At 44.4% G+C, this 23,573-nt stretch overlaps 2 protein-coding genes across 6 annotated transcripts in view; one reads left to right on the top strand and one right to left on the bottom strand.

Annotated features, from left to right (window-relative positions):
• Positions 1-7,721, bottom strand: part of TRRAP (transformation/transcription domain associated protein) — a 101,807-nt gene extending 94,086 nt beyond the window's left edge. For 4 of the 5 annotated variants that reach the window (XM_075165217.1, XM_075165220.1, XM_075165219.1 and 1 more), the window contains exons 1-7: positions 7,620-7,721; positions 7,255-7,343; positions 6,466-6,616; positions 6,065-6,114; positions 1,615-1,725; positions 933-1,037; positions 164-247 (exon numbers count right to left, since the gene is read on the bottom strand). In XM_075165217.1, the coding sequence (XP_075021318.1) occupies positions 164-247; positions 933-1,037; positions 1,615-1,725; positions 6,065-6,114; positions 6,466-6,565 (450 nt within the window). In that variant the 5' untranslated portion in view covers positions 6,566-6,616; positions 7,255-7,343; positions 7,620-7,721. Of the gene's footprint in view, positions 1-163; positions 248-932; positions 1,038-1,614; positions 1,726-6,064; positions 6,115-6,465; positions 6,617-7,254; positions 7,344-7,607 lie in introns of all 5 variants that reach the window. The other variant, XM_075165218.1, reaches the window with a different exon arrangement.
• A 702-nt stretch (positions 7,722-8,423) lies between these two features.
• Positions 8,424-23,206, top strand: TMEM130 (transmembrane protein 130). The gene is given in 12 exon segments (XM_075165222.1): positions 8,424-8,566; positions 8,568-8,616; positions 8,619-8,681; positions 8,683-8,727; positions 8,730-8,844; positions 11,711-12,001; positions 13,912-14,080; positions 15,194-15,363; positions 16,016-16,100; positions 18,022-18,224; positions 19,247-19,359; positions 20,095-23,206. Coding segments are annotated over 12 exon segments (1,509 nt in total). The 5' UTR covers positions 8,424-8,537; the 3' UTR covers positions 20,272-23,206.
• The last annotated feature ends 367 nt before the right edge of the window (positions 23,207-23,573 follow it).

The raw sequence follows: 23,573 nt of genomic DNA, 5'->3' as shown, positions 1-23,573 counted from the left end.
AAAAAAAAGTATTTGGTTACCACAACAGGTCAGCCAACATAAAAGGACAGCAGAAAAAAACAAACAAACAAACAAACAAACAAACAAACCCACTTGAACAAAATAACAATTCTGAAGAACACAGCAGTAAGTTCTATACCATATAACAAGATCTATGACTTACTTCTTGAGTGATTGCTGGTCGGAACTGTTTGTGCAATTCAATAATTATTCTTAAGCAAATCAGTACGTTTTCTTCATTCTCTGTCTGAAAAAAAGAGAATCTTTCGTGAGCCTACTGCTGCATTCTTCAACTACTCCGTAAGTAGTTCAAAACCCTATAAAATTATACTCATCTCAGCAACCTACAAGTGCCCCGTTAATATGAATTTGCATGAGCAAGGTGCCTTTCCTTTGATATAACTTTACCTTGCAGCCTTAGAATATGGCTAAAATTAAATTCACCCCTACTGGAACGAAAAACATAAGTTTCAACCACTCTATACCATCAGACCTGTTTCTAATGCCCCACAGACAGAGAGGCACAAGTGGGGCTATTTACACACCAAGACATCTCTGCGTAGAGCAGGTTATTTTCTGTGGGCTTCAAATGACAGTGTTTTCAATTCCAAGTAAGAAACAAAACAAAATCTCTAGAATAAGGTATCTGCACTTATATAAGCCAGAAAAGTGTTCACAAATGAAATCTTGTCTAGCATGAGAACAGTTCCTTGCGTTTGTAAAATCCAAGTTTCTAAAGGGCAGAAGAGAACATGCAGAAAACTTGTAAATAGTAAGATATCACACTGGTGAAGCCTAAATAGAATACCCTTCCACTCTTGCTCCAGAAGCACAGCTATTTAAAATCCTACCCCCAGCAATTTTTGGAGATAAGAAAGAAGAGGAAAATCTTTCTGAAAATTTGAAACAGTTAAGAGGAAAAAAAAAAATACCTCTAGAAATCTAAACATCACAGACAGGATATTTTTGGTGTGAAGACGAAGATGTTCATTTGTTGGTATTCTGTGAATTATTTCAAGCACTAGCTTTCGGAGTTGCTGTAAAAAAAAAAAGTAAAAAAAAATAAAGACATGATAGAACTTTTTAAGAGCCTACAAAAACAACAATTGGTTGCAACTTTTCAGCTTAATACTTCTGCATGCTTAAAAAGAAAAAAAAGCCATTTTACTTCGTGCAGACATACACTTATATACAAACACATAATGCTTCCCACTAGCCACACATGTGAATAAGGCAAATTTAACAAATTTACAGTTGAAAAATGCAAGTTATCAGACTTTTTTTAAGGAACTCAATTTTAAGTATTTAATTACATAGATTCAACTTTTGCCTTTCAGTAAAGCCAGTAATTTGTAACAACATGTCATTTTTCAGCAAGCAAGTCAATTCTGTTCACATAGTTTTTCCTCATTTTTCATAGAAGGACAGACTTGTGAAGTTTATAAGTAACTAATTTAGAAACTGGACTTTTTCAATTTCTCCCCAAATGACAGATCTATTTTTAACAACAAAGTCTATACATAAATCAGTTCATTAGGTTAATCGAGTACTTTACTGAACGAGTCGTCTGCTGCATACATTACAAAAAGGTAAGAGATGTTCCACACAGCTTACCTGTGCTGGCTTCTCCTGCAGAAACTGAACTTCTCCATCCTGTAGAAAGGTGAGAAACCTAGGGATGATGTGTTCCAGGAATGTAGAATATTGAGGGGATGATGTCACATTCTAATTAAGAACAAAACAAACAAAAAAAAAAACCACCACCAAAAAATGGGGAGACAGATATAATAGACATTACACAGATGACATCAAGTTACATTCAAAGCCACTATTAAAGTCACATATTCAGTGACTTTTTAATAGATTCAGTGATTACACATCTGCTGACACACTACAGAGCACTGTTAGTGAAACAAACAAAAGTGAATACAAATTAATCTCTTTCCTCCAATCCCAGACTGTAATACGACTTTTTTTCTATTTTAAAAGTCACCTCACATAGAAAATAAAATTGGCATAACATACAGCTATTTTAAATGGGGGAAAAAAAAAACAACACTGTAGGTGTTCTTGAACAAGATTGACAGGAACACTCACATTTCATTGCTCTAGGATTCCCAAGACTTTTCAGCCACTGTCAAATTGAAATTTTAGTTATTTCTGCAAATATGTACACACATACATCACCCAAACTGAGCATTACTTTCTACTGTGAAAATGATCTTGCACTACTGTCCACTTGTTTGAAGCCAGAAAAAATATTAGATGAGCAAGCTTCCTCCATCTGCAACCGCTGCATCTGCCTTAAAAAAAAAAATCTAATCTGGCCACTGTGACATTTATTTGGAAACTCAGCTGCAGTTTATGTACTTGCTGTTAGGCAATTCTCTGAAGTGTCTGTGATACAGAAGCATACTGGTCTGTTAATAAAGGTACAGGTAAGAACGCAGCATTCTTTTGAAAAATCAATATAGATATTTCAGGGGTCTATTCACATTATTCCTTGAATAACATACAAGTTATATAAAACAACCTCCTTTTATAGATTTCCACTACTATTCTCTACTTTGCAATAAGATTTCAAAACACGCAATCATAAATCGTGTTATACTAGACACTGCGCAAACAAAGTCTTTTTTATCTCAAGGGCTTTCAAGCAGACAGATACCGTAACAAGGGCAAAAAAACATCTTAAATACGTCTGCTGGTTTTGCCTGGGATAGAGTTCATTTTCTTCACAGTAGCTAGTATGGGGCTACATTTTGGATTTGTGCTGAAAACAGTGTGGATAACACAGGGGTGTTTTCATCACTGCTGAGCAGTGCTTACACAGAGTCAAGGCCTTTTCTGCTCCTCACCCCACCCCACCAGCGAGGAGGCTGGGGGTGCACAAGAAGTTGGGAAGGGACACAGCCGGGACAGCTGACCCCAACTGACCAAAGGGATATTCCATACCATATGACGTCATGCTCAGCATATAAAGCTGGGGGAAGAAGAAGGAAGCGGGGGGGACATTCGGAGTGATGGCATTTTGTCTTCCCAAGTCACCGTTATGCGTGATGGAGCCCTACTTCCCTGGAGATGGCTGAACACCTGCCTGCCGATGGGAAGCAGTGAATGAATTCCTTGGTTTGCTTTGCTTGTGTGAGCTGCTTTGCCTTACTATTAAACTGTCTTTATCTCAACCTGTGAGTTTTCTCACTTTTACTCTTCTGATTCTCTCCCCCATCCCACTGGGGGGGGAGTGAGCAAGCGGCTGCGTGGGGCTTAGTTGCCGGCTGGGGTTAAACCACGACAATGCAAGACCGGGTATTATCAACAGCAGATTAGACCGCATCTTCTCTTCACCTCAAAGGTCTTCCAAAGAAAATCTGTCTGTATCTTCTCCTCCTCCACCTCCCCTATAGTCTTTCCAATTTTGAAAGACTCCTAGCCTCCCCAACTCCATGCCATGAGAATGGTCCTACTTCGGAGGAAGAAAGGAAGGAAAATTTCCAACAAGAAATAAAACAAGTATTGCCACATTCTTGGAAAGTGGCTCACAAATCCATTCAAGGAAAAGCATACCTTCACAAACCTAGCTTAAATTTCTGAAAACACTTTCCCAATATCTTTGCTAAACAGCAAGGAGCAGAAAATTAGCAGCACTCTTGGTATCTATGAATTGCTGTTCTGAACCAAACAAGAAACTAAAACCCCCACTACTCTAACCAAGTTCAGAATTACGCTGCTGGCACAAAACATCAGCAGCAACCATGGAGGTTGATTCTGGAAGCTTTTGCTCCTCCAAAACAGAGACTGGAAAGACAACGAATATGCTCCTCTCTCCCCATTTGGAATACAGAATTTCTATGAAGAAATGGAGAAGGAAAAAATTCTCCCTCAAACAGATCATTTCTGAGAAACAAGATTCAAAACTATCACGTTTCCATGCAGAAATCAGTTTAGAAGAGCAATATCCTCTGCTAACCCAGAACAACGCCCTAACAACTAGCCCAACAGCTGGCACTGTCAAGTGGATAACATTATGGTGAAGCACCTCAGTTTTAAACCTCAGTTGAAGAAGTCCTCCATAATCATCAATTCACATTCAGTTCTACCCCTGTATTGGGTTTGCATGGCAAGGTTTTGGTAGCAGGGGCTACAGGAGTAGCTTCTGTGAGAAGCTGATAGAAGCTTCCTCTATGTCCGATAGAGCCAATGCCAACTGGCTCCACGACAGACCTGCCGCTGGCCAAGGCCAAGCCCAAGCCCAAGCCCATCAGTGATGGTGGTAGCACCTCTGGGGTAACATATTTAAGAAAGGGGAAAAGTCGCTGCACAACGGCTGTTGCAGCTGGAGAGAGGAGTGAGAATATGTGAGAGAAACAACTCTGCAGACACCAAGGTCAGTGAAGAAGGAGAGGGAGAAGGTGCTCCAGGCACTGGAGCAGAGATTCCCCTGCAGCCCGTGGTGGAGACCATGGTGAGGCAGGCTGTGCCCCTGCAGCCCATAGAGGTTAACAGTGGAGCAGACATCCACCTGCAGCCCATGGATCCAACAATCCCTGTCCGCACCCTCCAAAGGAAAAAAGGAAACTAACACTGTATTAGTGATTCCTCTTACTCTCTCAAGTATTTTCCAAAAAACAGAACTGTACTTCAGCATAAGTCAATTCATCAACTCTTTATGTAGGATCACACTACAGAATCAAGAAAGTTGCAAGAGAAGAAAGCTACTCCATCTTGAACATTATCAAAACAAATATTGAACAAGCTCTTCCCTACTGAAGACAAAAGCAAAGAGAATCAACTAAGCCTTCAGATTCTAAACAGATCACTAGACTAAGCTGTTAAAACCATTCTTTTACTCAGATAACAAATTGTTTCAGAGACGGCAGGTCAACTTAAACAGATGTAAAACTCCACAAAGATATTTTTAGATAGTCACTTACAGTAATATGAAGCTCTGCTCACCCCATGCGCGTATAGATGCGGAACTGTCACAGACATCTACTTACTCGCTTACACACACTAAGCAAGGATTAAGTCTTTTAATTTTTTTTTTATAATACAGTTACACCGGCTCTAAATTTATTATTCCACTATGTTAACCTGAACTAAACAAAAAAAATTCACCGGACAGGAAATTCCACTGATAACTCAGAAACAACTAAAATTGGCAGAGCTTTCAACATCCAGCACCTGTTGGATGTAACTTTGCATAAAGCTTACTTAAAAATATCCAAAGACATTAAACAGGACTAGAATATGTATTTATGTTTCCCTATCATGGACTTAGCGAGATCACTTCAAATAAACAGGTAAGGAAAGAATATGTTACAGTGGTAGCACTTTTTTTTAATCGCAACATGACTAAAAAACCAGATACAGAGAGAATTTACAGTGATTCTAAGATCTTGAACTTATTCTAAAAAATAACAAGTTCTCTGTAATTTCAGAACAGACACGTAATAACTAAGCATTCAACTAAAGTATAATTTCTGCTCACACAAGGTTGGTTTAAATTGTCTCTCCCTTTTCTTCTGCCGCTCATTTAAACTTGATGGTACATCACTATGCAAAAGATGCCACTAGAGCCATCTCCACTCCTGATGTCAGATTCTGCACCTGACAACTCCTCCCTCATTTCTACATTATGGAACTACTCAGAGGAATCAGAGGGGCCTCTGCTTCGTGAGGGCACAATACACATTTAAACTAAACAAAAGAAAGCTTTAAATACAGAAACTTCACATCATTCAACAAAATGGAAGAAAAATCTATTAATTCACCTTTATTTAAATGCTTACTGAATAAAGATTAGAGAATGAAAGAGCTCTTTAAGTCCAAATGTCGTAATTCTTCAATAACCTGCCTAATTCCTAAATACAAACCTAAAATCAATGACTTATAACAATATAAATCATAAGTCACAAGATACTAATATTAATATTTTAACCACATAACATCAGAAAACAAACCAACATACATTAGCACAAGACTGCCATTTCAGAAGGCTGGGTTTTTTGGTGGGGCTTTGTTGTTTGGGGTGTGGTTGGTGTTGGTTTTTTTTTTTATTTACCTCAAAATTCTCACTGACTTCTTGCATCATTTTCAATTTGGTTTCATCAGCTGAAAATGGAAATTCAAGCAAAAAAATTAAGTGTAAAACTACATCATGAAGGAATACACCAGGCTCATTGATCAAAGAAGCAATCAGATCTTATCAGTTTAGTTATCACTGCCCAATTTTAAGGCACACAATTCTTACAAACAACCATCACACAACTGCACACGCACACAAGCTCGCTCACTTCGGCTCATGCAAGTATTACTCATCACTTTGCTTCTTCAAAAATCAAAACTCAAACAAAATTCAAAGTGAATTCAACACACATTTATCAACTGTCTAAACAATACTGCAATGTTTATGAAACAAACTATTGAAGAACTGTAACTTTCAATAGAAAAAAAGTATCTTACGTGTATTGACATCTGTAAGAGCAGCCACAAACTGAAGGTATTTTTTCATCAAAGTGGTTTGGTCCACCACCGTAGGCCCTTGGGCTGAAACGAATGCCATCTTGGAGGAGGAAGGATCAGCTTTCAGTACATAAAATCAAGACCAACACACCTACAAAAAAATATTTGTTAGTTTACATGTCTGGTTAGCAGCAGCTATCACATCACCTACATCCATTCTTTTGACGTCTTGAAGAGGACACATCTTTTCCAAAAACCAGAACTGTCACATTTAGTTAGGCTTACAAATACAATGCCTAGCACCTACAGCGCTCAGTATCACAGGAACGCACTTCTAGATACAAGTGGTTACTGGGCCCTTCACAGCACAGCGTCAACATTCACGTGTTTTGTTTGGTTTCGTTTCTCGCAGAAGCAGCAGCAGGCTCAGGGATGCTCCCGGCGCCGCACAGCTGTTACCTTGTCTTCCCACCCGGCCCGATCCCAAACTTACAGCTACCCCTGGACACACCCCGGCAGGACTCGCTCCCAGAAGTTGTCCTGCCGCCGCCAGCTGCCTTTCTCGCTTGCAACGAAACCTGAAATCAAATTCGGCTTGAAAGACCGGCGACCTCCCTCCCCACCTGGGCGCTTTCCTGTCAGCTCTCCTACACAGCCCGCTTCAGCCGAGCCGCCCTTCACGGCGCCCGCCGCGACTGACAGCTGAGAGTGCCCGCAAACACGCCCACCCAGCCCCCCCGCGGCTGCCCCGGGGCCGGGGCGCTGCCGCAGGGCCCTGCGGCCCCTTACCTTCCCCGCCGCAGGGCTGGCCGCCGCCGGGTCGCTCCCCGCTGCCAGGGCGCCATCACGTCGACCCCATCCCCACCGAGGCGACCGCCCTGTGAACACAGGCGCCCGTCAACGACCGCAACAACGCTTCCCCCCGTCTCTGGGCCCTCCCAGCTCCCGGCCCCTGCCCGAGGCCTCCGAGCGCCGTGCTGGCGGGGCTCCGGCTCCTTCCTCCTCCCAGCCGGGCGCCGGTTCCGCCCCACAGGCTGCACCGCGCCGGGCCTCGCCTCCCGCCGCTTCGCTTCACCCCGCCCCCGCGCCCGGGCCCGGGCCCCACCGAGGCGCTGCCGCCGCCGCCCCCCGGCGCTCCTCACCCCGCGGCTCACCGGGCTCGGCCGGCCTTGGCCCCCCAGCTCCCTCCTTTGTTGCTCCCGGAGGCCGGCGGCAGCGCATGGGCGCAACGGAAGCGCCCGAGCCCAGTTCCGGCCGCCTCCTCCCGCTACCCGCCTCCCGCGCATCTCCCGGGTGGAGGCGGGCGCTGAGGCCCACGGCGCCGCCTGGTCGCCTCCACCGCGCCCCGGCGCGGGGGGACCCGCAACCTCCGGACACCCCCTGCCCTGCTCCGCCGGGGCGGCTTCGCCGCAGCTGGGAAGCGCACCTGCCAGCTCCTGCCGCCGCCGGGCCGCGCTGCCTGAGGCGAGGCCGGCGAGCCCCGTCCTCCCCTCAGCCCCGGGCGTCTCCGCTAACGCAGCGGCCGCCGGGCGCGGCGCCGCTAACAGCGGGCGAGGAGTTACCCCGGGCAGACGCGGCCGCTGTCGGTCCACCGGCAGGCCCGGGCCCCTCCCGCCGCGGACCCGCCCCGCCGCTGCAGCCGCGGCGCGGCGGCGAGCCGGGGGAAGCGGCGGCAGAAGCGGCTCCGCCGCGCCGGGGAACCGTGAGCAAAGCCGGTAGAGGATCCGTACAAAAAAAAAAAAAAAATGCAGCCAGGAGTAAGAAAGGGCCTCGAATAAGTACTTAAAAAAAAAAAAAAAAAAAACAACTGCATTGCGTTTGTGAGAGCCGCTCTTCTGGCTCTCTCCAGAAGCTCCCACTGCACACTTTGCGTTACGGACTCCTTACGAAGAGCCGCCAGCCTGGACGCTGAGCGACCGGGTAACCGCAGCCAAAGTGCCCGTGGCTGAGGCGTCCTCACACCACCAGAGCCTGGAAAATACTTTTATCTTCGCCGTGTCAGCCACCAAACCAAAACACAAACTCTTTCCCAAACGCTCACCCGCTCAGAGCCGTGCCCACCCTCTCCGCAGATGGGCAGCATTTATGCTTTTTATTTATTTTTTTTTAATCCCCGGCGCGTTGCAGCAGCCCGTCACGTTGGCAACACAACCCCGCAGGAACTTCCCCCGGGAGAGGCTGGTTGGGCGCTGCCGCGGGGGAGCGTCCCGGGGGCGCGGACAGAGGTGCCGCAGTACCGCGGGCGGCCTCGGGGGCAGCGCCCGGCCCCAGCGCGGCGACACCCGGCCCGGCGGTGCCTGCCCATGGCCCCCGCCGCCCCGAGCATGCTGCGGTTGACCTGCGTGGTGCTGCTGCTCGGCCGCGCCGCCCCGGCGGCAGGTAAGGGGCCGCCGGTCTGCGCTGTCATCGCCGCCGGGGAGCGGTTCCTGGGAAGCGGGCGAGGGGGCGAGGGCAGCTGCGGCGGCGGGGCGAGGCGGGCAGACCTCAGGCGTGAGCTGCTTTACTTGTGGGGATGGTGGTGGTTCCCTGCCCGGGCTTGCTGGCCACGACAGGGGATGGAGGCAGCTCCGGGCACCCTCTTGCCTCCCCAGACTTCGTTCTCAGGCACTGCGACCTTGGTGCTTGCAGTGAAGCTGGGGCATCCCGGGGAGCCAGGGTTCTGCTTTGCAATTCCTAACCCAAAAGCTGCACTTCTGCTTCCTCTGCTGACCCAGCACAGCGGGTCACAAGGCACCTGGGCAGCCTCTGTCCCTTGCTATGGTAGCCCCGCTGTGCTGCATTCTGCAAAGAGAGGTCGGAAAGGTAGAAGAAATCCCAGAATTGGATGAAATGTCTTGCTCCGACGGTGACTCACTGAGTGACCTTGGGTTAGCTACTTAATCTCCAACTGCTGCAGCTATTGGGCTTCAGGTTCGTAAAGCACCGTGATAAGCTCCAAGGAGAAGTGCTAGATAAGCATGAAGTAGCTGGCTGTTTTTTTCCCCAAGTTCTGCTGAAACAAAGCAGAGGGTAGCCTGAATCTTCTAGAGACCTGAAACCTCTCTGTGCCAGATTTCATCAAATCACAAACATTTCTCTATTAAATCAAAAATCTGAACTCAGGGCCATTCCTTATGTTGTGAAATGGGAACAATGGAGTTCTTGCTCAGGCAGTAATGTTACAGTTATTTTTCACAGTGCTTTTGCATCCAGATTTGCTCAGCACCTGCAATCTGTGAAATAAAATGCAGGCACTAAGTAAATGCTTTTGGTTCTCCTTCCACTCCATTCCAAGCTGATGGGTGCAGGAAAGGCGGCACAGTGCTCCCTCCACATTACAGGTCATGGATGAGTGAGAAATGCAACTTCTGAAGCTCAAAGATTCAGGTCCCTATTAGCAATCTGGTGGCTACTGAAGGAGAGGAGAAGGAAAGTCACCAGCATGAGAACCCCCACAGCTCTGCTGCTCTGCCCAGCATTGCCCCGTCGCTCACCAGTGAGAGGATAGCCAGGCAGAGCACTGATGCAGGGAGGGAATATGCTCCATGTTGGAAGCAAACAAGCAGATCCTACTCCCAGCTCTGCCCCAATTCACAGCTTGCAGTGGTTGTTGCCTTTCTTTTTGTTTTGAGGTTTTGGGGTTGGTTTTTTTTTTTTTAATTTTTAACATATGCAGGACATTTAATATTGTTGCACTGCTATTTTTTTGAAAAATTGAATGCATCCTTTCCATAAGACCCAACCTTACTCTCACTCTGCCCATTGCAGTAGTTGTAAGAGCTGAAGTAAGTAGCTTGTGTAAACATGGCAGAGAAGATAACGGGGAACGATCCAGAGCAGCAGGGATGGTTCAGTATCACAGGTCCTGCACTTCTCATGCTTTGCTGTTTCATAGAATCATAAAGTGCTTTGGGTTGGAAGGGACCCTTAAAGGTTATCTAGCCCAACCCCCCTGCTATGGGCAGGGACATCTTCAACTAGATCAGGTTGCTCAGAGCCCCATCCAACCTGACCATGAATGTTTCCAGGGATGGGGCATCTACCACCTCTCCGGGTAACCTGTGCCAGTGTTTCACCACCCTCATTGTAAAAAATTTCTTCCTTATATCTAGTCTGAATCTAAAAAACCATTCCCCCTTGTCTTGTCACAACAGGCCCTGCTAAAAAGTCTGTCCCCATTTTTCTTATAAGCCCCCTTCAGGTATTGAAAGGCCACAATAAGGTCTCCCCGAAGCCTTCTCTTCTCCAGGCTGAACAACCCCAACTCTCTCAGCCTGTCCTCATAAGAGAGGCATTCTCTCCCTCTGATCATTTTCGTGGCCCTCTTCTGGACCCCCTCCAACAGGTCCGTGTCCTTCCTGTGTTGAAGACTCCAGAGCTGGAGGCAGTACTCCAGGTTGGGTGGGTTGCGAGCGCACATTGTCGATTCATGTCCAGCTTTTCATCCACCAGTACCCCCAAGTCCTTCTTGGCAGGGCTGCTCTCAACCCCTTCATCCCCCAGCCTGTATTGATACCAGGGGTTGCCCCGACCCATGTGCAGGACCTTGCAGTTGGCCTTGTTGAATCTCATGAGGTTCACAGGGGCCCACTTCTCGAACTTGTCCAGGTCCCTCTGGATGGCAACTGATCTGCCACTAGGGCATGGTACAAGTTTCATTTACATTGGGATTTTTGGTCCTTTCCTGGAAAAGGAAGTCAGTGGTGGACCGTAGAGAAGAAGAAGCTGGTACTGAGGTTTTTTTGTTCAGTTAGGAGGAAGATGGGGGAGACTCGTTGGTCAACAGGGCTGACAAAGGATTCTATTGGATGAAATCTTACCTGAGTTTGAAAGTTCATTTTTTTAGGACAGAGATTAGAGCTGAGATTGACTTTCTTCCAGTAGCTGGAAGTTTAGTGACCGTGTTACATCATTAGTGACACTGAACCTACAGCCAGCGCCCAGCTCTGCCTATAAAACCTCATCAAAGTTTTTGTGATGTTCTAGTCTGAAGCTCCCTTCTAGTATTAACATTTCTAGGACCAAGCCTAACATGTTGTTTAATGCTACTTGTTTGAACTCATATATATATATGCACCAGTTTCTGTTCCAGGTTTTTAAATGGTAAAGAAAAAAAAAAAAGGTGGTAAAATCTTTGCTGGGATGAGTGTCATTGTGAGTCACATAACTACAGCTGACTAGTTAAAATGTGTAAATACATAAATAAAATCAAAAATGCAATACAACAAGGTTTGGGTTTTTTTTTTTTTCCTTCTGATTTCCACAGAGGAGTATGGTCTGGAAATAACCAACAATGGTCCCATCACAACAGGAGCTCAAGCTACTGTTCACGCCAGTCTAAGTATGAAGAATGACAGTGTCGCATCAAACTTGTATCACTTTAACTGGATTTATGCTCCTCTAATTCTGATAGAAAGATCCGAGCAGCAGTTTAACTCCGCAATTAATGTGACTGGTGAATTTCCTGGGAGTTTTCCTGTGTCTGTCTGGGTGACTCATAGAAACTGTTGGTTATGTCGGCCAGTTGCTAGAAATGTCACCATGCTTCAGATTACAGGTAAAATGGCTTTACAACTTCTACTTCTTCAGGAAGTCAGTTTACATCAGGATGCTTGCTGCCTTTACTAGCATCAGAAAAATGAAAGCCAGGCGTAAATACGGCTTCTGCCAACAGAGTTTGATTTGTGTAGCCCTTTGATTGAAGGTGGTTTTGGATGGCACTGTACTAACTGGGCCGTGCTGTAGTCTACCTACATCCAGGAAGCAAGTGTGAACCTGCCCATGTTTTCCTGCCTCTGTCACTTAGAGAAACTGAACTAGAAACCAGATGCTTCAGTAGCTGCAGTTCACACACCAGCGTTGGTCAGTGATGTCCAGACTCCTAAAACAATGCTTCCTGTACTTCTTCCCAGCATTTCTAGTCCTAAAGTTAGGATCGTCAGCAGCAGTGGCAATCTACTGATTTTCCATCTTGCATGACATAGCAAAAACTTAGGCCATCAGCACACCAGCCAACAGAGCCATTACATTCTTTTTTAAAGTTCTGATTGAGTGTACTGAAATTGGATGTGAAGTCATGGCTGCATTTCCAAATATTGCTAAGTGCAATTTCAGCTTACTGGGAATATTCATAACCATAAATATGCATTTCTTGACAAATTGACCAATGGTGCGGTATGGTTAACCTAATCTCTGATACAGGGATTGACATGTAATATCATCTGACAGCTTCCCACAATCCCTTCTTTCAGGGGATCCCTTCTTTCAGAGACCAGTAATCACGTCCCTCCAACCACATGTCCCAATGCTCTACTTATACGCTCCAAAATAGACCCAGCTTCCAGCCGAAGATAAGGACATGCATGAGGACAAAAGAGCTAATCATAGGGCATAGCTGACATTTTGGGGAATAGCTATTGAGATTTTTCTTTGAGAAACACCAAGCTTTATAAAAGTATACATGAGATCTTTTCTCCCTTAAGAACTGCAGCCTTGCTGAATATCTACTTATTCCTTTCTCGCTTTTCACTGTCTTATATTCTCATGCCACAAGCAAAAGGGATAGAAGCTTTCTATAGCTGTGAAAGGTAAGATCCCATTGTACCTTTCTGCCTTCCCCAAGCAAGAGCACCCACAGGGGCTTCACGAGGGCCCAGAGGTACTTGCCAATAACTCATATAAATTACAACTCCAGTTCGTAAGTTACCAGCCCCATCTGAAGCAGTAATTGTGATTCTTATTTGTGCATCAAGAGAACAGTTAACCAGATTTAATGAATTGTTAACAAGGTAAGACTCTGTTACTGGTAATTAATATCCCATTAATTTTATAATGAGCTGATAAGCGTATCATCATACCTTTTTATTCATAGGTTAGAGGTTTTTTAGATCAGCCTTTGCCAGTCCTTGTAATCAAACTTGAGCATAGGATCTCTCGCAGACATCAAAATCAAAATTTCACCCTTTCTGTATTCACAATATATAGCACATCTGTTATTCATAGTAGTCAAATTTTCATTTTTGTGGAAGTAGCTAAAACTAAGAATCAAAAGAGCAACATAAAAAGCCCACAAAACAAACAAACAAAAACCACCACCCCCAACATGAAGGGCGTGTATACTGGTTTGATTCCGAACCCCTTGATCTAGGCACTTGATGTTAATCCCAGTTCTTTTTAAATCAATAGTAAAAATTGATATTGACTTCAATCAGTCTAGGATTATTTCTCTTAGTTCTATTAGAAGCTTTATCATGGCCCGTTGTATAACCCTAAATAAGTAATTTAATCTCTCTGCTTCACTACACATGTAACACCACTGAGTAATAGATATAAAATACACTTAACCACTTGGACTAGGACACAGAAAGACTTATGCAGTACGTTTTAAATAATGTTTTGATACTCACACAGAGCATGCTATGAAAGTGATATATGCTGTCATTCTTTCTCCACCTTATTATTCTGCAGAATTTATAACAGGGAATCTTACCATTGCCCAGATAGAAGACAGTAGATTTATCACGCGTGGTTCTAGTTCCTCCACTGGCACCATGAGCCGGATTTCCTTCTGTCTTCATGACCCAAGTCATTACTTCAAGTCAGCATCATTTGTCTACAACTGGGATTTTGGAGATGGGTAGGTGTGGTTATTTTGTTTGCTTTAATGAGTATTCAAGATGGCTCTGATTTACATGCTCATCTAGAGAAACATCCTGATTAAATCATAGGACAAAGCATACACCTTTGTCAGTTGATACATTCTTAGCATGTTAACCAGATGAATTACAAAAACTTTGGCACAGAAGTCACTGCATACTCACAAAAAGGTGATGTTTTAAAGACCTAAATTTCTTGTTCAAATATATGCTTAGGTGTATTACTGTGCGTGCAATAAGCCGAACTGAATGAACTGGAAAAAGTAACTTATTGTAAATTGTTATTTTAAAACATCATTACACCTGCAGATCTCCATTAGCAGGTTGTTGTTGTTGAATATGTGAATAATTTGTGCATTTAAGGAAAACGGAAGCAGTATACTGTCTTGTAATTGGGCAGTAAGTAGCTGTTACTATGACCAGCTACCCATAAACATACCACAGCTTGGGTGAGGAGCTTTTGAAAGTCTATAGGTCTCTCAAATAATATAGAAGTGCACACCTAATGCTTACCTAATAACAAAATGGAGGGGGAAAAAACCTCCAACATAACTCATAACAGTCAGAAATAAAATCATGGGTAGTATCTAACCCTTAAGTCACTCTGCAGTAGGGAGTAAAAAAGACATTCAGTTATTTTCCTTCTCAGAGGATTAATATATGTCCAGTACAAATAAGTGTATGCAAATAGAAATGTAAGCTTTAGTCTTCGAATACTAAATTTTTTGTTTCTTTCTTTCTCCCCCTCCCGCCTTAGTGCTTCAGTTAGCTTATAGTCCACCTGCTATAAAGGTAGTTTTCGTAATTTACTGACTACTCCTATTCCATTTTGTGAATTCTTTTAGCATTATCTTTAGTTTATTTGATTAAAATGCATAAATATACTCTGGGTCTTATAGTGATTGTAGTTTTATTGGTAGTGCCACAGACATTAATCCTCATTGATACGGACATAAAGTAGAATTAGAATCACTGCCGACAGTAGCATTGTCTATAAAGAAAATATATTCGAGCTTGCTCCTTTCTAAATCAGAAATACGCAAGGACTTGGTAAAAGGCAATTTTGATTCTAAATCTTTTCATGTTACCCATAGAGTTTATCAGATTACCAAGGAACCCTTTGTCTACTATAACTGCTCTACCATGGGGAATCGCACGGTGCATCTGAAAGTCGTAGCTGAATGGGAGCAAATTGGAAGCATCATACACGAAAGAGAAACGGTGCAGAAAACTGGTGATTTTACCACTGCTCTGGAGCTGTTAGGTAATTATAAAACATTTTGCATATTCAGAACAGAACTTGCTATCTATGTACAGATACAGTCTAGTTTTAATGTGATAATACAACTTCAGCATTGTTTCACATGCAAGAACTGGTCAACATTATTCAATGAAGAGATTCCATTGCAAAATGGACTTTGCGCTGTTCTAGTGCAGAAAAAATGGAGGGAAATATATAAAATCTTCTGTTTCTTGTTCATTTACCAAAAGTTTCACTGTCTTTCACGAAAGTCTCACATACACTTAAAACTTACAATAAAATATTTACTGTAACTTACAGAGGATTTATTTGTTTAATTTATGCCAGCTATCCCTAAAATATAAATTAGTTAAAATAAGCATTAGGAAAGTCTTATTGATTTGATCAGCTTCCAGACTAAATAAACACATAAGTAAAAATGTACAGGATTAATAAACTAGTTGATTATATATTAAAAATAAATCACAAAACATTCAGAAAACCTACAACAGTTCTACCGCTAGGTTTCCTTTTTGGGTGTAAGGCAAGGATTATTGTTTGTGTGACTGATGGAGCTAAAATCTGTGAAGTCTATGAAAACAAACCTTCACTGGAAAACCACTGAATTTCAAGTTTACATGTGGAGTGTGACATGCTTTTTTTTCCTTCCTCTCAGATGCTGTTAAAAGTATTAATGTAGTGGGCTCCAGAGAGACGCACGTAATGGAAAACTTGAGTTTATCTCTTCATATCAATGGCACGTAAGTAGCAAACACAACTCCTTTCCCCAAAAAGCATTGTCTATTTAAGTGTTTTTCCCCACTGTTTCCTTAGAACAGTCAGTTGCACTCCACAGAACTGTTTCTTAAAACAAGAAAGAAATTTCCTTTGAACAAAATACTGTTGAACATTGCTTTTTCCTGACTTGAAATACCATGAACTCCAAGAGCCTGACACAGCCTGCATCTTTACAGAAAAGTGAAACCCTGCTACATAAAGCAAATATTATTTTTATATCTTTGTAAAGAGAATGTTAGAAGAGAACTAGCCAGAGAAAAATAGTGGGAAAAATTACATTTTAAAACTTCTTTTGAATTTTTCTCCTTGACCCATTTCCCCACCATTAAATTCAACTGTATTCAGAGTCCTGTTGCATAGCAGCGATCCTTGACTGGCACATGGAGTAATGGGTTTGGGGAATAATTTTGGCAAAGTTAAGATTGCCACAAGATGAATAAGACAGAGAGGCTCCATGCAGTGAGGATTATAGGAATATAGAGGAGTCATGAGCACCTTGATCCTAGCACAAGCTCTCTCAAGCTGCAGGATTTAGAACACATCAGAGGTTTTTTGTATGGCAGAAGCATTTTAAATACCATTGAAACACTCAGGAAAGCTCCTTTACCATAAAAACTCCATGACCACAGAAGTCATTTATTCTCCAGAAGGGTAACACTTTCACGTTCTGCTATTGGGAGCTGTTTAGGCTAATACTGGATTTAAAAAAAAAAAAAAAAAGAAAAAAAGAAAAAAAAAAGAGCAGGCACGGCTGTTAGTAGGGGTGTAAGATGGAGCGAGCAGCACCCAATGCAGAGTCATTTGCCAAAGGCATAAATAGTCCTAATAGACAAAGCAGCACAATTTGCATTCAGAAAGTGAATGGCACATTGGCAGGAGTGGAAACTGGAGATGGCATACAAGTAAATACGAACAGCCAAAAACCATTACAGGCAAACCTGAGACCCCTAAAAGCAGGCTTGGTTTTAGGATGGACAATGTTTGCCAGACCTAACCTCCTGGCCACAGGACTGGGACTGACGCAATAGGAGTTTATGATAGAGAAGCAACGACAAAGGCTTGAGAGATGGCCTATCAAAAACAAAGCTAGAAAATGAGCTAAACACATAAACATGCTGCTTTCTTTAGCAGAGAATGCTAGGAGAGATAAGGACCAAAATGCTAATAAGATGGGGTAAAGAAAAGCTCTATCTGTCGGCAGAATCAAAGTCCATAGTGCATAAGGTGAGTCCAAGCAGAATCAGTTGGAACAAGAGTCTGAAAATGTAAATAAAAGGCATCAACTAGACACGGTGAGAAGACACATGGATTGCACCTAGATTGCTCAATAGCAAATAAAACCCTTTTTGTTATTGTAAAGGAGCACTGTGATCCTTGCAATTTATTTACCTTTTCCAGCTATTAGGCCATTGTACAGAGCTCATCTTACATTCTTTCCAGTTTTGGTTGTGGGATTTTTTTAATCAGAGAAGTCTTGGGTGCATTTCAGTAGCACAGACAGTGATCTCCACTGTGTGAAAAGAACAAAGGAAAAACAACCTATACTCCCTTGGAAGGGCAGGAAAAAAGGTTCCTTTTATCTTTATTGGAGAAGGACGGTAGAGTTTTCTACACACAATGGCCTGCCTATGACCCACACAGGTATTTAGCTCTCAGCTAAAAGGCTTGCTTTTATAGAAGCACCACAAAGAACTTTTTCAATTGACAAATGCTATAAACCAAACAATTGTGCAGTTAATTACTTCTCCATTTGTATTTAGATTAACCTCATTATTTTAAAAATTATTATGCTATTTTAACCAAGTGACTCATCAGCTCTTAGCCAAAATTTTTGCGAAACTTTCACCTAGGTTTTTTTTTTTCTTTTTGTTTTTGTCATTTCAGCCCACCGCTGGCATTATGCTGGCTTATAAAGTCTGAGTGCATTCCACTTGAAGGTGAAAAATGCCATCTGGTGGTGATTAATGGCTCCTGCTACAACCTCAGCCATACCTTCAGTGATGCTGGACAGTATTGCCTCAGCGTCAGAGTGGAGAACGGCGTGACGATGCTGCAGACGTACCATCAAATAAAAGTGTGGCCAACAGGTGAGGAGCAGCCAGTCTGGGCAGCCCGGGGATTCCCACCTGTCAGGGAACAGTCTCAAACATGTCAGGGACAATTGCTAGTCTGCAGATGAGGTTTCTGGAAAATGGTATAGATCCCCAAAAGCATAGGGAGCAGGAAGAGAAAGGAGAGCCTGTAATGTGCCTACTGTAGCTGCTCTGAGCTCCTCGCATCCTGCTGAACCCTTAGTCGCAAGAGCGTCTTGAAGCTAATGAGTTTCCTGGGAAGGCCGAGGTACTCCAATTGCATATTTTTCAGTTTAAATAGTCTGACTCTTGTGGTTAGAGAGGATAACTAGAAAAACATATGTGTCTGTAACGCTCCCTTAATTAAGCAGTCTCAATTCTTCTTTTTGTTTAGTTTAGTTATGTTTTTTTTAAGGGTAGATTTTTCTAGGCCTCCATTTCATCACAGGTTTCTGTCCCCCCCAGCCAGCAATCCCTGCGTCTCCCCCATGCATGCTCACAGATGCCCCTCCTGGGTCCCTGGATCATCTGAGAAAGCGGTCAAGTGGCCCAGTGAAGAGGACCTGAGCTGGGGACAGCCAGGCTGTGATGCAGAGCGGTTTTACCGTCTCACTGTGGGCCAGCACTTGCATACAGACGGGGCGGCTCGCTCCGGAGGGCACTGGTGTGCATTCAGGGCGAAGTGTGCAAATCCTCTTTGCTGGAGGCTGCCAGCTGCTGTGAAGATGAGGTTCCTTCCTATCCTCTTGGGGTACCACAGAGGTACAAACACCCGGGGGATGTAACTGGATTTTTTAGGCTTTCAAGGAAAAAGAGGGGTAAAAAGAGAAAGACCCTTACAACCTCACAACCCCGCATTCCCACTTCTGAGATTTCAGAAAGACCTGAAATTATCTGGGCTGAAAAATTTATTCTCTGTTACACACGTCCTTTGTTCTAAAAATATGAAAACTTCTCCTAAGACATCATTTCCTTTTCACTGTTGCCTCTTAGTGCATTGTATCACTCCGGGAATGTGCCCTTGTGCTCTTTCCTAGGGATCCACCCGGCTTTCTTTGTCCTGCTCTGCATCACCCTGGTTTCAGTGATGCTAGGACTGGTGCTGTACACGACCTTTCGAAGTAACACACAACAAAAAGATCTCGTGGAGGTATTCAGTTACTCTTACTTTGAGCTGGGATAGTGATCAGATACCTTTCAGCCATGTCCCTCCTTTAATCCCCAGACAAAGCAAGAGGGAGGGAGCATTTCCCTGGTATGTCTGATCCGTTCCATGGAAAAATCTGAACAGTGTAGGCAAACCCTTTAAGCACAGGCATGCTTCTGCCTTGTTGCGGAGAACTATAACTATAAGTCAAGTTGCCAGGGCTATCATGGGTAGTTTGTTAATATTTCCAAGCAGGTGCTTGCGCTGAAGTATCCCTTCCGGAGGATCTACCTCAGAGTGGTTACGTGAAAGAAAGCAGGGGGATAGTGAGAAAGGATACAGGATAGTAAAAAAGAGTGGGTATGTCACCTAAAGCAGCATTAAATTGTCACCTGACCCTAGTATGTGACCTTTATCTTCCCAGGTCCCTTCCACCTCTGGTGTAGCTTTCACTTGCTACATTATCGTATTTGTAATAAGCATGAGCTCCTGAATCAAAAGGAGCTTTTGTGGCCCTTTGGAAAGTACCTAATTCACAATATGAATAATATACCTCTAGGGAGACTGCCTATGAGCCAGGTGTGCAGCAGGTATAAATCAGAAGTCTATTTGAAGTTGGTGACTGACTGAAACTGGTTGAGGACCAAGTGCCGTTTCTGGCCCAAAGTATTCTTGCTGGACTCACTTGAGCCAGTAGGACCTGAATTAAAAATTCTCTCTTTGATGTTCCTTTTCCAGGTAGCTGACTTTGACTTTTCTCCGCTGTCTGATAAAAACCTGTCTTCTCATTCGGAGTCAGGCTGTGGCCAAACATGTTGCAGATCATGTTTTCTTCGGACATCTCAAGAAGCTGCCAGGGAGAGTCATGAACTTCTACATTCTTTTTACAAGCCAGTCAAAACGTACACAGTGTGAAGAACACAACTGCACTTAGTTACAACACTAGTTACACTAACTGCCGAGTTTAACTTTCTCACTTATGATGAGTTAAAAGCCCAGTGCTCCATGAATGGTTTGGTTTTGCCAATGCAATGAGGTTCACCACTTTAAGTCCAGCACTTGAGCATTTCATTCTCTGAACTAAAAAAGAGCAAGCCCTGAAACACAGTTAAAGTATCTTTGTATTTTTAAATTATACGGGTGTATACATTTACAGCTATAAATGCAGCATTTTATTCTTATGAAAGATTGTTTTATGTGCAGGTTTGCTAAACTCACTACCTCTTGTAATTTCTCTGTTCCTTCTGCTGTCTGTTTGAAAGAAGAAAATGCTTAAGACAAACATACCTGTCGTGGTTTAACCCCAGCCGGCCACTGAGCACCACACAGCCGCTCGCTCACCCCCCCGCCAGGTGGGATGGGGGAGAGAATCAGAAGGGTAAAAGTGAGAAAAACTCGTGGGCTGAGATAAAGACAGTTTAATAGGGAAAGCAAAAGCCGCGCACGCAAGCAAAGCAAAACAAGGAATTCATTCACCACTTCCCATCGGCAGGCAGGTGTTCAGCCATCGCCAGGAAAGCAGGGCTCTATCACGCGTAACGGTTACTTGGGAAGACAAACGCCATCACTCCGAACGCCCCCCCTCCTTCTTCTTCACCCAGCCTTATATGCTGAGCATGACGTCATATGGTATGGAATAGCCTATTGGCCAGCTGGGCCAGCCGCCCTGGCCACACTCCCTCCCAGCCCCCTGCACATCTGGCAGGGCATGGGAAGATGAAAAGTCCTTGACTAGCGTAAACAATACCTAGCAACAACCAAAACATCAGCGTGTCATCAACATTATTCTCACACTACATCCAAAACACAGCACTATACCAGTTAATAGGAAGAAAATCAACTCCATCCCAGCCAAAACCAGGACAGTATCCACCCCTTATTCCATACCATTTACATCATGCTCAGGTCCCACACTATCCAATACATTCTCATTACCCACCATCCCCCTTTCCATCTTTTGATATAATACACAGATATCATTCCCTTAGTCTATGGACCACCCCTGTAAAATGTCCATAAAATATCCATAAATGTCCACAAAATGTCCACTGCGTTCATTTAGTCCATGACTTTGGGCTCCATCTGTTATGGTGGTCACTCAGGTCAGCAGAGGTGGTGTGTTGCGTGGAGTTACTGGGCACCAAAGCCGGCTCAGGTCGGGTCACTGCTGCACTTGCGCTGCTTCTTGTAAAGTTTGTCCTCCATTGGTTCAGGTGGTTCCTGCTATAGTAATTCCTATAACATGCAACTCAAATCATGGGTTACAACAATTTAAAGGTATATCCATTACAATCTCCACCCCGGTCCCTTTGGGCCAGACCACAGGTTTAACATTGCAATGAACTCCTCCCCTTGCCCCTGCTCCGGCTTGGACTTATCCACAGACTGCAGTCTCTTAGGGGTGTACCTGCTCCAAGTGGAGCCTTACCTATGAGCCACAGTCTCTCCAGGGGTATACCTGCTGCGGCATAGACTTATCCACAGCCACAGTCACTTCGAGGTGCACCAGTCCCAGCGTGGCCTTACCCACAGCCACAGTCCCTTCAGAAGTAAACCTGCTCCGACATGGCCTTACCCATGGCTACAATCTCTCCAGGGGTGTACCTCCCCTGTCATGGGCTTATCCACGGCCACATGCTTTGAGGTGCTCCAGCATGACCTCATGCACAGCCACTGACACTTCAAGGTGTACCTGCTGCAGCATGGACTTATCCACAGCCACAGATGCTTCGAGGTGTACCTTCTCCAGTGTGGACTTATCCTTGGGCCACAATCCCTTCAGAGGTATACCTGCTGCGGCACGGACATAATCACGGCCACAGATGCTTCGAGATGTACCTGCTTGGGCATGGGCTTATCCTCGGTCACAGACGCCTCGGGGTGTCCTGCTCCCGCGTGGACTCAGCCACAGGTCACAGTCCCTTCGACTCGAGTTCACACTGCAGTTCCAGCCTGTCCAGCACAGCAGCACAGAAGCAGCAGCGATGCCCTGGCCATCTGCCAGCCCAGGCGCATCCCCATTGCTGTTATCAGAACGTTCCCAGGCACAGCACAGTAAGACGATAAGCAGCGCAGCAGTACAGCAAGCAGCAAGAGCAAAAAAGCAGCCACTAACGAGCACAAGACTCTAATACGCATTAAGGCAAGCAAGCCCCATGGCAAGCACAAGAGCCTGCGAATTAATAGCTAAACAGCAGTAACAGCTATAAATTCAATCTAGCACATTCCAATCAAACCTGTCGTTATCTCGAACCCTTCGAGCCCCACGTTGGGCGCCAAAAAGGACTGTCGTGGTTTAACCCCAGCCGGCCACTGAGCACCACACAGCCGCTCGCTCACCCCCCCGCCAGGTGGGATGGGGGAGAGAATCAGAAGGGTAAAAGTGAGAAAAACTCGTGGGCTGAGATAAAGACAGTTTAATAGGGAAAGCAAAAGCCGCGCATGCAAGCAAAGCAAAACAAGGAATTCATTCACCACTTCCCATCGGCAGGCAGGTGTTCAGCCATCGCCAGGAAAGCAGGGCTCCATCACGCGTAACGGTTACTTGGGAAGACACACGCCATCACTCCGAACGCCCCCCCTCCTTCTTCTTCACCCAGCCTTATATGCTGAGCATGACGTCATATGGTATGGAATAGCCTATTGGCCAGCTGGGCCAGCCGCCCTGGCCACACTCCCTCCCAGCCCCCTGCACATCTGGCAGGGCATGGGAAGATGAAAAGTCCTTGACTAGCGTAAACAATACCTAGCAACAACCAAAACATCAGCGTGTCATCAACATTATTCTCACACTACATCCAAAACACAGCACTATACCAGTTAATAGGAAGAAAATCAACTCCATCCCAGCCAAAACCAGGACAATACCTTTCTTTCCTATGTTACAACAATATTACTGGAAATGGAAGTCACCCAAAATGCTGTTGAATGTGTATTTGTTCTAAAAAGGAACTGACTTGTCCAGGTTGAGAATGGCTTAGGTGCTTCCAATGACCCAAACTACCTAATCTTTTTTCCTCCTGTCTTAAAAGACCCCTTTTTTAAGTTAATGGGCTTCTGTGGGATTGTAGTGGCTGGTGACCTGCTCATGGAGAGCTAGCTGCTAGCAGTATTTTGGTGGGATTGCAGCACGTGCTGTAGAAGACCCCACATCTCCAACACTTTGTGAAGTAGTACACCACTCTAATCTGTATAAATAGCTTCTTTTTTTCAGGCTG

This window comes from Calonectris borealis, chromosome 16, assembly GCF_964195595.1.
Source record: "Calonectris borealis chromosome 16, bCalBor7.hap1.2, whole genome shotgun sequence".
Lineage (NCBI taxonomy): Eukaryota > Metazoa > Chordata > Aves > Procellariiformes > Procellariidae > Calonectris > Calonectris borealis.
The sequence above is the reverse complement of the archived record's forward strand: the minus strand, read 5'-3'. Positions and strand labels throughout refer to the sequence as shown.